Raw genomic sequence first — 15,319 nt, forward strand, 5'->3', positions numbered from 1 at the left:
ATTTCTCATGGATAGGAGGAGTTCAGTACAGGGCTCCTACAGCATATGTAGGAGTATAAAGCTACATTGCACCCACAGAACTGTGCTCTGCATCTGTGCACTCAATGGCAAAAGGTGCAAAGAGGAACTATAATTTACTAACCTGCGAAAATTTGCCATGCGTAAATTCGTTCAGGCAACGCTAATTTACTAAAATGTGAAGTTGCACCCAGGGCGTCAAATTTTCGCTACAGTTACTTCAGCAATCAAAAGGAAGATGCGCTAGCGTTCAATTATGCCTAGCGTTACTTTGTTAGAGGTCTTCGTTCAGGCTAATTTGCATACGGCAGGAAATTATAAAGTTGAATGGACGTATATGTTGCAGAAAATATATTACATTACACAAGTCCAGGGAACCTTAATAAATTAAATAGAGTTGTTATAATGCCTACACATGAGCCCACTGTATAGTATATGTTCCATATGTTAGAAAATGTATGGGGGAACCCGGTTACCCAAAAAATTTTTAAGGACTTTTGCAAGCTATCACAAAAAGGCAAAGACGACAGCGTTTTTTGGGACTTTTTTTATTTACACTAAAAATAGGATGTAAGTAACAGCAGATTGAGGAAGATCTAAGCCTGGTCTGAGCTGGCGAAGGCAAGTCTGGCGAAAGAGGTAACGTTCAGTAAAATCCGCATCTTAGTGAATTTGTGGAATAACGTCCATTCGCCAGAGCAAAACTTCTCCTGTCGATAGAGTGCGAATGACCGCTAGCGTCTGTCTCTTTCGCTAGCGAAGTGACGCCTGCGCCCGTCAGTAAATCAAAAAAAAGTGCCTGAACGCGATAACGCTGGCGACTTGTCACCAACGAATTGTCGCCATTTCGCACGTTACTAAATCTGCTCCCATGTCTTTAGTGCTCTAGCACTGTGTTTGGGCTTTAATAAATGAGCAATTCTGAGAGTTAAATAACTTTACTGTACCTAGTTTATAACACTCTTAGCTTTGTTCAAAGCAGGGCCTTTATTTTTACACACAGAGCTCTTTAAGATAAATATACCCAAGTTTAAAAAGTGCATGTGTGAAAGCCCTAATACTGCACTGTGAACATCGCTGACTGTAAACATTCACATACATACAATGCTGTTTACCAATATAGACGCTAAATTTGTGCAAATTACAATATTTTAGGAGCATCAGCTATTACAATGAAAATTGCTACTTTACTGGTAAAAATTATAGTATTGTGCATTTTTGCAGCCTCCATCTTGCCCTAGTTAATGAGCCTTCATGTATATTAAAAATAAAATTCCAAGAATTTAGTGATCCTGTTGAAGGAAAAAATAGCAATGCATTTGTAGAATGGGTTGTAAATTATAAAAGCTAGTTTAATATGATAATAAAATGTTTTTGATCCTAATGTTTATCTTAGAAAGATCTATTAGCATGATGCAGACAAATTATATTCTAAGACTATTTGCAGCTGGTCTTCCGTTTAGTAGTAAGTAAAGTCAAGGTTTGTAATGAAGTATTTGGATTCATTATGGGGCAACCCCATTCCTCTGTAATTACTATGTTTAAAGGAAAAGGAAATGTTAAAATGACTGGGAGTTGCCTAATGTTAGGCATTCCCCAGTGATTATAATAATTTACCTGATATCACCCGCAGGTGTTGATGTTTTCCGAAAACTGCACTGGCCTTGTTGTACTTTTTTTTTTAAGAGCACCATATTGTGATCTTTTTCTTCCTTCTTCTACGGCACCTGATGTAAAGAAAGAAGAAGAGATGATCAAGACCATCAAGGGGTTCTCTACAGAAGTACCCAGGTTGGTGCCATTTTCGCCAGTGATTATAATTATTACAGTCGCTGGCGGGGTGCCTAACATTTGACACCTTTCAGGAATTTCCCCATTTCATCACCTTTTACTTCACATAAATTAAAGGTGCATCATAATGACCTCGTCTTCAGAGGGTTGTGGCCATCATCTTAGATTTTGTTAGCGATGGATTTGGCTTCAATGATGACACATGGCTCACATGGATAGCTTTTGTATGCCTTAGTCAGCTAATGTTACCCAAGATGATGGATCTGGGAAATAATTTTGGCAAAATAAGGCATCTTTTTTTATACTATAGTCTACCTGTACAGCGTTGGCTTCAGTGATGACACATGGCTCACATGAATAGCTTATGCATGCCTTAGTTATAGAGGGTGGCGAACATGCTGAAGCTAATGTTACCCAGGATTATAGATCTTTGAAGAATTTCGGCAAAAAGAAGGCATCCTTTTTTCAAACTATAGTTTACCTGTACATCGTTGGACTGGGGGATCTGGGCCCACTGGGGCCCACACACACCCCCTCAGCCACCCCCATGGGCCCCAGCCACAAATCTTCCTCTGTCCCCCTTTCGTAACATCTTCAACGCACATTATTTCTTCATGTTGTGACGGGGAAGTCAGAAGGAGCTATGGGTCTAGCAGCTGGGAGCAGTCGGGGCCCACAAGGGCAGGGGGACCACCATTTTTTTCTCAGTGTCCCCCTGGCACAGTCCTACCCTGTATGCAAATCATTAAAAGGGGACTTCATTGACCTTTAAAATGCATCTTGTCATCTTGGACAGCAATGGTAAGCAATCAGAAAGCAGATTCATTCTGAGTCTAGATTTTTATTGTTTTCCTTTCTTTTTATTAATGATCTTTCTATTCAGACTCTCTTATATTTATCCTTCCACTCTTTGTTAGAAAATGTTGGGATTGAGCACCCATTGTAATAAAATTAACATTAGGTCTAGTAATTCACAGCAACCAGTTAAATCATTGTTTTCAAACAGGTTACCAGTAATGCTGCCTGCTGATTATGTGATGTGGGCTGGACCTAGTGCAAACGTTGTCACTTTTCCTCCTTAAATTCCAAGATGAAGAGCTACAGAACAAATAATAATAATAAACCTTAAATAATAAAAAAAGCAGAATAGAAAACAATGAACAACTGCCTACTGAATAGAGTAGTCCACCTTATACTAACAGTAAAATTTTAAGGCAAACATCTGTTTAAAGTGGCTTCACTATTACTAATTAATTCAAATATATAACTGTGTGCCATATCTATTGCATATGCTTTATTTATAGCAGATGTGAACAGTTAACATATTTTTTTTCCCCTGCTTCCTTTAGGAAAGGAACCTTTCAACTACTTCATATAGGTCTGTAGATGAATTAAGTCCTTCCAAATTTAACAGACTTGTGTCAACATGAAAGTTAAAGAAATCTTCCTCTTCCTCTGTTCTTTTACTTTTTTCCTCAGAATTATTGTCATGTTCTTCTTTGGTTTCAGAGATGTTGCTCTCTGAGGTAGGAATGATGACAATTCGAGGTAAGGTAGCATTAATAATCCAGTCCAGACCTCCACTTTTATCAACTCTATGATTTCTTACACAGGAATTATTTGTATGTTCATCTTTAACTATGGATTCCAAGCCAATGGGATAGGTAACTGATTTCAGGGAACTGGGCAAAAGAATTTCCTTTGGGCTTGGATCATCTGGCCATGTTAACGTCTGTTCCAGTGTATGTGATGAATTTGGATCCTATGTTGGAACAAAAAAAAACAATACATTTTACAAGTTGTATATACCAGTCACAAATGTACTTTAAATATTGCTTTCCTGATCTATAAACAAAGCCTATTCAAAGTACATTAAAGACAGGGACCACACAAATTATAGAAAACACTGAGAAGCAGGGCACTTACATGTTTAAATTGCATTTCAAGTGGCTTAAATGATAAATTTTGTTGTAAAACCACATGTGAGTTTAATTCTGGTTTTGTGGTTCAGTTCATAATAAATATGGAGCCTGCTGGGTCATTAATGACTGCTGCAGGGCCATGCATTCTGGCAGTACAGGCAGTAGTTCCAGGGATCCCTCGTGCCTTGCATCAGTAGGTGCAGCACAGACGCCGCAAAAGAATCATATGCAGGCATCACTATGATGCATCGGATGCATTTCTATCAGACACAAATCTCCCTAACAACTGCAGTGACACTGCAATTCTGGGAAAAAACATTAAAAACACAGTTATTTCTCTCAAAATGGCACTTTACTCTTTGAACTTGTGGTTGGTAATGACTCCTTGGGGCAGATTTACTAAAGTGCAAAGTGACTAACACTGGCAATAATTCGCCAGCATTACCGCAGGGACTTCGCCGATTTACTAACAGGCGCAGGCGTCACTTTGCTAGCAAAGGAGATAGACGTTAGCAGATGCACTCTATCACTAGGCGACTTTTCGCTCTGGTGAATGGACGTTACGCCGCAAATTCAGTAAAATGTGGATTTTACTGAACATTACCTCTTTTGCCAAGCTCAGACCAGGCGAAGTGCAATGGAGTGCATATATCTTCCTTAATCTTCAGTTATTTGCATCATATTTTGTGAGTGGGAAAACTGTTAAGTTTCAAAAACGCTGGTGTAGGGCATTAAAACAACTCTATTGACTTTATTAAGGTTCCCTGGACATGTCTAGTTGTAATGTATTAGATGCAACATTTAACAGAAAGAGGTCCATTCAACTTTAAATTTCCAGCTCTATGCAAATTAGCTTGAGCTGATACGCTAGGCAATAAAGCTTAAGAAAGTCCCCAACCCTAGCCAGATCTGGCAAAATTGCAATCAAATCAGAGTTGCTTGAAGGTGACTTTTTATGGCAAAAGTTAAAAAGTTTTATAGCATACAATGCACACTGGTTTTTCCTCAAGCAAAAAAATTAAATATTACATTAAAAATTAAAAAAAATGTTATAATTAAATAAAGAAATACCATAATGAAAATACAAACTTTGTACTTGTGTCTGACTTGTGTCATGTATTTTTACTTATTGGGATAATGTTACAGTATCTTCATATTTTCTTTTTGGATGAAGAGGTATATTTCCTGGTACCTTTACTCAAATAACTACCTGTAAAGGGGGTAAAAATGTTAATGGATAATTGGGTTGGCCACTGGAGGGAGCTAGTAAGTAATAGTTTCATAAGAGTTGGGAGAAAGTTCCAAGAGGGTGGGAACTGAGAAGTTATAAAAGGGGAGGCTCCTGAGGAAATGGGAGGAATGCGTCATTGGAAGATTGGCAGGCAGGAAGTCACTGAAGCAGTGGAGGCAGTCCACAGGGAGAGGTACTGAATTCAGCTAATGAGAGGCCTAGCTTGTGTCATAGCACAATATAGTGTGAGGTGAGAAATAGTTAGCATGGGCAGCTATAGCCCCAACAAGGAGTAAGTGGGTATAGTGACCCAATTAGGGTTGGAGTGGATAGGTAGAGCACAGGAAGAAAAAAACAGTGATGGGTGTGAGAGCCCCACTGGAAGCATCTGGGGTGTCTGGGCAAGGTCCTGGAAGTAGGGGGGGGAGTGTTGACTGGACCCCTAGTAGGACACTTGAGGGTGAGAGTGAGAGAGGACACTGGAGGAACCAGAAAATGTATCCCCCCTGACAGTGTGCAAGTATAAGGAAACTGTGAATTGGAAGTTTGTGTCCTGTGGAAGTGCTACTGCCTGTGGCCCTTGTGAAGTGTAAATGTTAACAAGTTATGTTTATTTGCAATTTCCGGCATGCTGTGTATCTAGTGTGAGCTACTGTCCTAAAGAATAGTTTACATGCCTCTATACTCTTTTGGTCAGAAAGACTGACATCTTTTTTTGCTTTATGACTTATGCAGTATGTGTAATAGGGCTGAAGGAATGAAAGGATTTTAGACATTATCTGTAATAATTCATGTACTATGAGAAAAAGGGGCTGATAAATATAAATACATACATACAGTTATGTACGATAATGACATAAAGGAATTGCCCACACCTGCACATGAAATAGCCTTTGAGTCAATTGTCCAATTGCTTTTGAGCCGCTGAAATGAAGTGATTGTGTTAAAAAAAGGCTTAAGGGTACGGGCACACGGGCAGATTCGGGGAGATTAGTCACCCCGGCGACAAATAGCCTCTTCTTCGCAGGGGCGATCCACGGGCTGCTGCCGCCTGAGGCAGCAACCCTGCTGCTGCCGCCTGAGGCAGCAACCCTTATGCTGCCCCCCTCTCCTGCTCCACGCTTAAAAGTTTAGCGGTGGAGCCGACTGCGCTTTCTGCACTAGCAGAGCCGAGCAGAGCTTTTTGCCACCCCTTGTAACTTCCGTTCACTGCCACCTGAGGCAAGGTGCTCACCTTGTCTCATGGCAGGAACGGCCCTGCATCTTCGGGGCGACAATCTCCTGGAACTGCCTTCCCCTACCTTCCCACCGGCTATAATGAAAAACCACCAACAGGATTGCATTTGCGGGGCTTCGTTTTCCGAAGTCGCCCGATATATATATATATATATATATATATATATATATATATATATATATATATATATATATATAATTTATTAATATTTATATTATAAAGTAGTCCTCATGATGTATCTTTCCATGTGCCTGGATATGACAATAATTGGGTTTAATGAATCCCAAGGAATGCTTTATTAAAAAAATTAAAGAAACAAAAAAAACTGTGCTGATACAACCTGACAAATTGTGTTCTCTGAAACTGTTGGACACGGACTCATTATAAATAATTACAAGTACCAAGGACATGGTACACTCAAACATGCACAGCCACACATGCACATAAAAATGGAATATGCCAAGGGCATAAATAGAAAATAATGGGCCTCTCAGATAATTATTTTTAGGACCCACAAACCAAATAATCAATGGTTATTTATGCTGTTATAGTAAATGTATGTGTCTAGGAGGAAATCTAATATTTAATTATGCACACCAGCTAACTTTCTGCAGTCTCACTGAATTTTGTGCATCCCTGCATTATGGATATTTCATAAGTCTTATTCTTTAAATGGAAATGTTGCAATGCATGATTATATGTGGTCTGATTTTGTAATAATCGACACTAGTCTAACTTAATAGTATGGGATGGAAATTAAAATTATGTACAAATATTCTACAGCAATCCTGGCTGTTTATGGGCAAATAATTATTAGGCTCTGTGACAGTTGCCCCTCTTTTTTTGTCACTATGTCCAACAGTTTATTTTTATGTACCTTTTCTTTGGGTAAAACGTTGCAGCTCCAAGCTTTCAATAACTCTCTTTTTTGTGCTTGTTTGTGACTGCTTGAAAAGGAGTTGCTTCTTTGAAAACTACCACTTCTGAAAATTGAATCCAGCTTCACGTCAGTCAGTACCTAAATATGAGCAAACAAGCTATACAATTTAATATTCGCAATACCAATATTATGAGCCATTATGAGAAGGTGAATATAACAATGTACTGTATGCTTATTTAGCCATAGTCATACCTCCTAGCTGTCCCTAATTTGGAAGGATAGTCTGCAGTCCTGATCTCCAACAGTGGCATGGCCTACTAGATAGTTTTGGGGGCTTTAGGTGGTTCTGGAGCATGCCTGTGAATAACTAAGTATAGAAACTGGAGATCAGGGCATGGTATACAATGTCTTGTTTCAAAAGTTGCCTAGCTTCAGTTCATCTCAGTCTCATGTTAAATATCCAACAAAAGCCTTTTGAAAAGTCCTTCAATAAAAAAAAAGTTAAAATTATAGATGTTAACAATAATAATAATGTTATTACTTTGGAACATCCCAGATGAGGGATCCTACACTGTCCAAGGCCGGGGAAAATGTTAAAGTAATTAATGATGAACCACAAGAACCTGGTGCTGCGAATGTTTATCCCCATGTTTTTGGTTAGACAGGATTTGCTTTATCGGTTTGATAAAGTCCAGGGTGTGGTGACAGAGCAGTTAATAGTACCCCAATCCTATTGGCGAATGTTGTGGTCACCTGCGACCAGCGAATATTGCAAAGATTTTACTGGCCAGGTATTTTTGCGACTTTATTTATTTATTATTGTGACGCTAGCCTGAAATGCCAGCTGTCTGCCCCAGTGTCTTACTTCCACAGCCCTCTAGTGCCATTGCCTATCACTGAGGTCCCATTTAAAGAATTGCAATGGATTTAGTAGAGCTTCTGATAAAGTCAGCCTGAGGACCTCAGTATATTCTTGTGGTCCTAGATTATGGTACCCAGTACCCTGAGGAAGTCACTTTAAAAAATACCGCCTCCAAACGTATCAATAGGCAGCTATTCTATATGTTTACCTGCACTGGCATTCCTATGGAGGTCCTCACAGACCAAAATACTGGAACTTCTGTTCCAATAGATGTCGCAACCCCCCCCCCGCCTCTATTCAAACTATGTTTTTCATTTTTGGTTCAAAAGAGGTGTTAAAGAAGCCATATATGTAAAAACTGAAAAACCAAGTTTGAATAGAGGCAGGGGGTGCGACATCTAGGGGCACATTTACTTAGCTCGAGTGAAGGATTAGAAGGAAAAAAACTTCAGATTTCAAATGTTTTTTTTGGCTACTTCAACCATCGAATTGACTACTTCGACTCGAACGGTTTGAACTAAAAATTCGATAGTCGAAGTACTGCAAATTAACCCTCGATATTCGACCCTAAGTAAATGTGCCCCCTATTGTCTGCCACATACAATGCTGTTTTGGCACCTCTCCCTGGTAGGTTTAAAAACACATCAAAGATCCAATTTTGCTAATACAATCAACACCTAACTTTTGTGGATTATGATAAACAGATTATGCTGATTGGAGCAACATTCCAGAGCATATATAGCGAAGCAAGATCCTATGTACAAGTTATTCTGAATTGAGAAAGCCAGTTGGATGACTGTTGAAACGTCTTCATGAAAAACACAGCAAGTCCAGTTGATTTGACTTATTTCTATAGATATGTAGTGTTAATGAATGCACTCAGTGCTGTAGTTATAGGTGCAGCTGCCCTAGGCAGTGGCACTCTCCTCATCCTATCCTCAATGCAGAGAACATTTGTTATATACTGTATACACAGGTATGGGATCCATTATCCGGAAACCCGGTATCCAGAAAGCTCTGAATTACAGAATGGCCATCTCCCAAGGACTCTTCTTTATAAAATGAATCCAAATTTTTAAAAATGATTTCATTTTTTCTCTGTAATAAAACAGTACATTGTACTTGATCCAAACTATGATATAATGAATCCTTATTGGATGCTAACCCATCCTATTGGGTTTTTTAATGTTTACATGATTTTCTTTACATGATAGACTTAAGGTATGAAGATCCAAATTACGGAAAGATCCATTATCCAGTAAACCCCAGGTCCCGAGCATTCTGGATAACAGGTCACACATATATATATATATATATATATATATATATATATATATATATATATATATATATATATATATATATATATATATATAGCACCAAAGGGCTGTCATCCAAAGTATACTGCCTTATGGTGGCCATAGACGCACAGATAATATCGTACGAAACGAATTTTCGTCCGATATTCTTTGCGTGTATGGTGGAAAAAGAGCCGACCGATATCGGCAGAAGACTTGGATATCGGTCGGCTCGTCGATCGGGCTGGATGGAAAATTTTGATCGGGTGCCTTTGAATTGACCCAAACATCGCCCATTGTTAGTGCTGAATCGTCAGATACAGGTAGAATTCTATTGTTTCTTCCCATATATCTACCTGTATATCTGACGATTCAGCTCTACACGTGTGTATTGAAACGAACGATCTTTCTTGGAAAGATCTTTTCCAAGAAAGATCGTAATTGTTACGTCTATGGCCACCTTTAGGCATTTGCTGTATTAGAAAATAGGCATCTGACTTCCTTGGGGCTCAGGGATCCAGGGGGCCTATGTACATAAATAATCTATTTTAAAATAGTGAACACTTCACAATTATGCACACAGAGGTTAAGGTATATGAATGGCTAGAGGTACTTGGTTTAAGAATCTGGTGGTGATATAAGGCATGATAATTGAGGGCAGGGGATGTCAATCCCAATTTTTGCACTAGGGCCCAAGAAGAAAATAAAGTTATGGTACTGAGAAGAGGTTGTATTTGGATACCATTTTAGCTTTCCCTTTAATGTGATTACTTTCCCAGCAATCCTAATTTAAATTCAACTTGATGTCATCTCTTATATTTTGAGCAATAAATCACAAACCTTTCTTTACCAGCCCAAATTTATTTCTAGCACTTGTGTTACAAAATCTGTCAGTTTTTAGCCAGGAGCTAGCAGCTGTTGCTGTTCCCTGTCATCACAAAAAATAGTATATCCACACTTCTTACTGGAAAGAGAGCTAGAAGCAAGTTCTCTATGCTGCAATTTATATTCTGATTTTTTTAATCTTATAGGAAGGCTTAGTTCTCTCTTTATCCTAATCAATGTGACAAATGCTAGAATTCATTCACAAACGTTTAGTATGCAGTGTATTTTAGGCTTGAAATTTCCATTGTGTGAATGACAATATGGAGTCCAATGTTTAGATTCAGCTGATAATGTGTACTGTGTCAATGTTCCTGACATACTGTTGATTTTTTACAGATGTTTTCTACCAGTTATCCAGTTCTGCAGTGTGATAAGAGATGTATCATCAGGATCGGAATGGGCCTGCAGGACACCAGGAAAAAAAAAAGGTGGGCCCCAGCCCTCATGGGCCCTGCTGGCATGGGCCCTGCTGGCTGAGACCTCATGGGCCCTGCCGGCAGCTCCAGCACTCCTTCCTGACCTCCCCCCCATCCGAATGCATGAAGAAATGATGTGCAAGAAGAAGGTATGTGGAAAATTTGCGGCTTGAGTGATCGCATGTGGGGGTGTTGGGGAGCCCTTACGTGGCAGCCCAGGTTCCCCCCAAGTCCGACACGGGGCTTTGGAGCTGTGGTTTTCCCACAAGTGAAGTAAAGAACATGGATGAAAAACAAATGCTTGGATGGAATGTAATAAAAAAAAAAAAAAAGTATTCTTTTGTGCAAACAATTTTACCTTTGCAGAAATTTAATTTAACTTTTGCAAACAAGGAAAGGGGTGAGAAGAATGGAAGAGAGATTGTGAATTGTATAGTTTGCATCAGCGTGCAGGATATGTAATAAGACTTCTTAACGAAAAAGTTATTTTTGCATTACAATAATATGCCACCTTTAAGCACTACGTGCAACCAAAGTTTGCAGTGAAATAACTGTTTAATAAAGAATATTACATTATAAGATGCAAATATTTGTTCTTATTATGATTTTTTTTCCAGTTTATTACATGTATTTTATTTCACCCTTAGCCTGTGTGTTCCACTCTCATATTAGTTATGGATATAGGGATTGGTAGTCAGCTGACTTCTGCGTTCCTTAAAGGAACAGTTCAATGTAAAAACAAAACTGAGTAAAAAGGCTATGCAAAATAAAACATGTTTCTAAAGCCTGGAGTGAACTGAGCTCTAACATAACAACCAGAACACAATGCAAAGAAAACACAAAAACAAAATAAAACTAAGCTGTGTGGCCAAGCAATGGTATAGTCAGCTGAGCAGATCCAACTACGTAGAACAACTCCATCTGTGCTTCCTAAAAATTCTTTGCCCTGCAGAATGAAATGTACAGTGAAGATCAGACTTTGCAATGTATAGCTGCGTTGCCCATCTGTTAAGAATGACCAGCATTTTGAGTGTTTGCTGGTACTCTGTAGTGATTAATGACCTATTTTCTGCCACACTGTAATGATTACAGTTGCTAACCTCAGACCCCAGGCTGGTGCTCCTCTTTGCTAAAAAATGCACCTGCCTGGGGTAGGTTTGGAGGGAGCTCTGCACTGCCATCTTGCAACTGGTCTCTGTAATATTTTGAATGTTGTCAGCACAATACTAGCCGTTTACAAGCTGAGTTCTTGTTGAGCTACATAGAATGACTATTGCTTTGTACAAACACCAAGCCTGTATCTCTGGCTCTCAGAATGAAGTGAGAGGGATGTCCTTAGAATAAATCCTATTATTACCCCCAGCGAGCAGTCATATTGGCATGCAAGAATACATGTATTCTGACATCCAAGATCCAGAATTGATTATATACAGTATATGGTATTTCAATCTTTTATAATGTGCCAGGTTATTAAAAATTCACATAGTGTAAGAGGAGAATAGCAATATTGCAACAGTAATTTCAATAGCTGTTGTTGCATTCTGTTTGCTAAATTATATCATTTTGCAATTCTAACATGGCATAGAGTATGACTATCCATTGGTTTTTGGTATGTACATAATTTTAAAGAGTTTAAGTGAATAAAAAACAGATGTTACAAATTCTTAATTTGGTTACCACCAAATCACCTATGCTATGTAGAACTAAAGCTTTTGTGATATAGAGAGACTTACCTGCAATAAGGGAGAACACAAATTGCTCATAGTCTGAGAAAGGGATTTCCTGCAAAGAAATAACAAAATAATTTGTGACCAGTATGATGATGGTCATTTTAATTTTTATACAAAAAAATAATAAAATCCATGCTTGAAGTTATTTTCTTTAGCAGAATCCAGGTAATAGAGCAAATAATGGACACATAGATCAAAGAACCAGGTTCTGTAAAATGATATGCAAATTAGTTCTGTTTTTAAATTGTTACGGGGGGGTTCACTGTACCTGTAGCATTTAACACAATTTCATTCTGTCCCACCACTACTGGTGCAATTGTGTTTGCATTCCATTGTGATATCTAGATACAAGTCATAGCAATAAATAGGCAATGTTTTTGATGTATTATTTAGACTTAGTGAGCCTTATTTACTAGGTTGCAGAAAATGCAATATCATTGACTGTGAGTGACATGCAGGAACCAATTATTCTTAAGGTCTTGGGGGGGAAATTTAATAAAATTCACAATGAGCAACACTCACGTCTCAATGTTTTTATTTCATGGTGAATCACAAACTTTTAACACCTGCTCTGGATTTTTGCTTAATATTTTGTCGCAATAAACGGTTTGTGATTGCTTAATTTTATTACATTATCGCAAACTATAACATTTGCAATCGGTATCCTACTGTTATATGAGGGGCAAAGTGTTTGCAAAGGCAAAATTTTTCACTTTGCGAACATTTATCCACATTACATTAGCAACCAATATTACAATCCCCCCCCAAGGGGCTTTTATTGCATTGTGAATGGCGAACCTTTAACACCTGCTCTGGAGTTTAGTTAAATATACACTAAATATAGTGTGGAGAGAGCAGCCAGGAATAAAGCGGAGTTCTATCCTTAAGTCTGGCATCTCTGTGAGCATTATTCTAGTTTTCACATAGATCAGTAAAGTAAAATATTGATAAGTAATAAGTACAGTAATTGTCCTTCTGTGAGGCATGATAGCTCTTAAATGGAAATTTTTTTTTTTTATTAAAACAAAGTCAACCTAACTCCTACCCAAGAATTGAACTCATTTACCAATAATTCTGCTAGAAAAAGTCAGAGCGAAAAAACCTCGACTTTATCAAACTGTCTCTGCAAAAATTCATATTTATCGGATTATTGAATGAAAACCCAGACATTATCGGATTATTCAGCGCAGATCACAAGAAGCAACCTCAGGGACATCTGCCATTGACTTCTACATGACCTTGGCAGGTTTGAGATGGAGTATTTTTGGATTCAACAGCTTTGGGTAAAATAAATCTTAAAAAATTAGAGTTTTCCCCTTTTAAAACCGGACCAGAAAAATTTGAGGTAAAAAATTGGGCCCCGAAATGGCTAGAGTATAAGAAGCTTACAGCAACAAGAACAATAAGGCAGTATAGTAGAAGTATAAGGCATGCAATTGTGTGATTTATGCTTGCACTTGCATTTGTTTGTAGATGAGCTCTAATTCATCTGTGTGTTTTAAACAGTTCTTTCCTGGAAATTTAAATCATTCTTCATATTCTGCTAGAAAAAAATCATATGCTCGCTATATGATTCTTTTGGATGAAAACAAACTAAAATACTGCTCAGTTATCTTGGGAAGCAAATGCATTGCTTACACTATATAGATTATTTAAATGTTGTTCCCTTCCATCTTGGAATTCACAATCACTGCAAGTAGACAGGCAACACTGTTATTAAGGCAAGTGTTGTATCACCACAAAATCCTGGATATGTGCCAATATGAGGGACCTTGTGCCCATGCACTGGCTACACAATTAGACAGTGAGGAGGGAGGAGGATTGTGAACAGTGCAGTGACATCTAGAAAATGCAGACTGGAAGGTAAAAATATTTGACTGCCCCACCTCTATGCCTCTATGGTATTTCTAACTACATCTACTAAAGGGGTGGTTCACCTTTAAGTTAACTTTTAGTATGTTATAGAATGGTTAATTCTAAGCAACTTTTCAAATGCCCTTCATTTTTAAATAGTTTTTGAAATGTTTTAATTTTTCTTCTAACCCTTTCCAGCTTTAAAATTGGGGTCACTGACCCCATCTGTAAACAAATGCTATATATCTGTACAATCTGTAACTTGCACCCTAGTCCAGATTGCTGAAATTGCAAACTGGGGAGCTGCTGAACAAAAAGCTAAATAAACTAGCTCAAACCCCCACAAACCAGTTGCAACTGGTCTCAGAATATAACTCTCTACATCATAATAAAAGTTAATTTAAAGGCAAACAATCCCTTTAACATGTCCCTTTATACTCACAAACACTTTGACCAGATCTGACCAAAACGACTTAAGTTATTCCCAGCTCATAAGCTTTTTTTCTTATAATTTCAGATACTACATTTTCCTAATTATTTTTAAAAACGTCATGTTATTAAAGGGATACTGTCATGGGAAAAAGATTTTTTTTCAAAATGAATCAGTTAATAGTGCTGCTCCAGCAGAATTCTGCACTGAAATCCGTTTCTCAAAAGAGCAAACAGATTTCTTTATATTCAATTTTGAAATCTGACATGGGGCTAGACATATTGTCAATTTTCCAGCTGCACCAAGTCATGTGACTTGTGCTCTGATAAACTTCAATCACTCTTTACTGCTGTACTGCAAGTTGGAGTGATATCACCCCTCCCTTTTCCCTCCCAGCAGCCAAACAAAAGAACAATGGGATGGTAACCAGATAACAGCTCCCTAACACAAGATAACAGCTGCCTGGTAGATCTAGGAACAACACTCAATAGTAAAAACCCATGTCTCACTGAGACACATTCAGTTACATTGAGAAGGAAAAACAGCAGCCTGCCAGAAAGCATTTCTCTCCTAAAGTGCAGGCACAAGTCACATGACCAGGGGCAGCTGGGAAATTGACAAAATGTCTAGCCCCACGTCAGATTTCAAAATTGAATATAAAAAAATCTGTTTGCTCTTTTGAGAAATGGATTTCAGTGCAGAATTCTGCTGGAGTAACACTATTAACTGATGTGTTTTGAAAAAAAAACATGTTTTCCGATGACA

General features: G+C 38.2%; 1 protein-coding gene across 5 annotated transcripts in view; it reads right to left on the bottom strand.

The window, feature by feature from the left end:
• Positions 1-1,843: 1,843 nt before the first annotated feature.
• The window catches only part of XB5957215.L (melanopsin-B-like L homeolog), a 59,540-nt gene continuing 46,064 nt past the window's right edge, over positions 1,844-15,319 (bottom strand). For 2 of the 5 annotated variants that reach the window (XM_018254519.2, XM_018254470.2), the window contains exons 10-12: positions 12,274-12,322; positions 7,077-7,217; positions 1,844-3,571 (exon numbers count right to left, since the gene is read on the bottom strand). In XM_018254519.2, coding sequence (XP_018110008.1) covers positions 3,155-3,571; positions 7,077-7,217; positions 12,274-12,322 — 607 coding nt within the window. In that variant the 3' untranslated portion in view covers positions 1,844-3,154. 5 annotated transcript variants of the gene reach the window in all.

Source organism: Xenopus laevis, chromosome 1L, assembly GCF_017654675.1.
Source record: "Xenopus laevis strain J_2021 chromosome 1L, Xenopus_laevis_v10.1, whole genome shotgun sequence".
Classification (NCBI taxonomy): Eukaryota; Metazoa; Chordata; class Amphibia; order Anura; family Pipidae; genus Xenopus; species Xenopus laevis.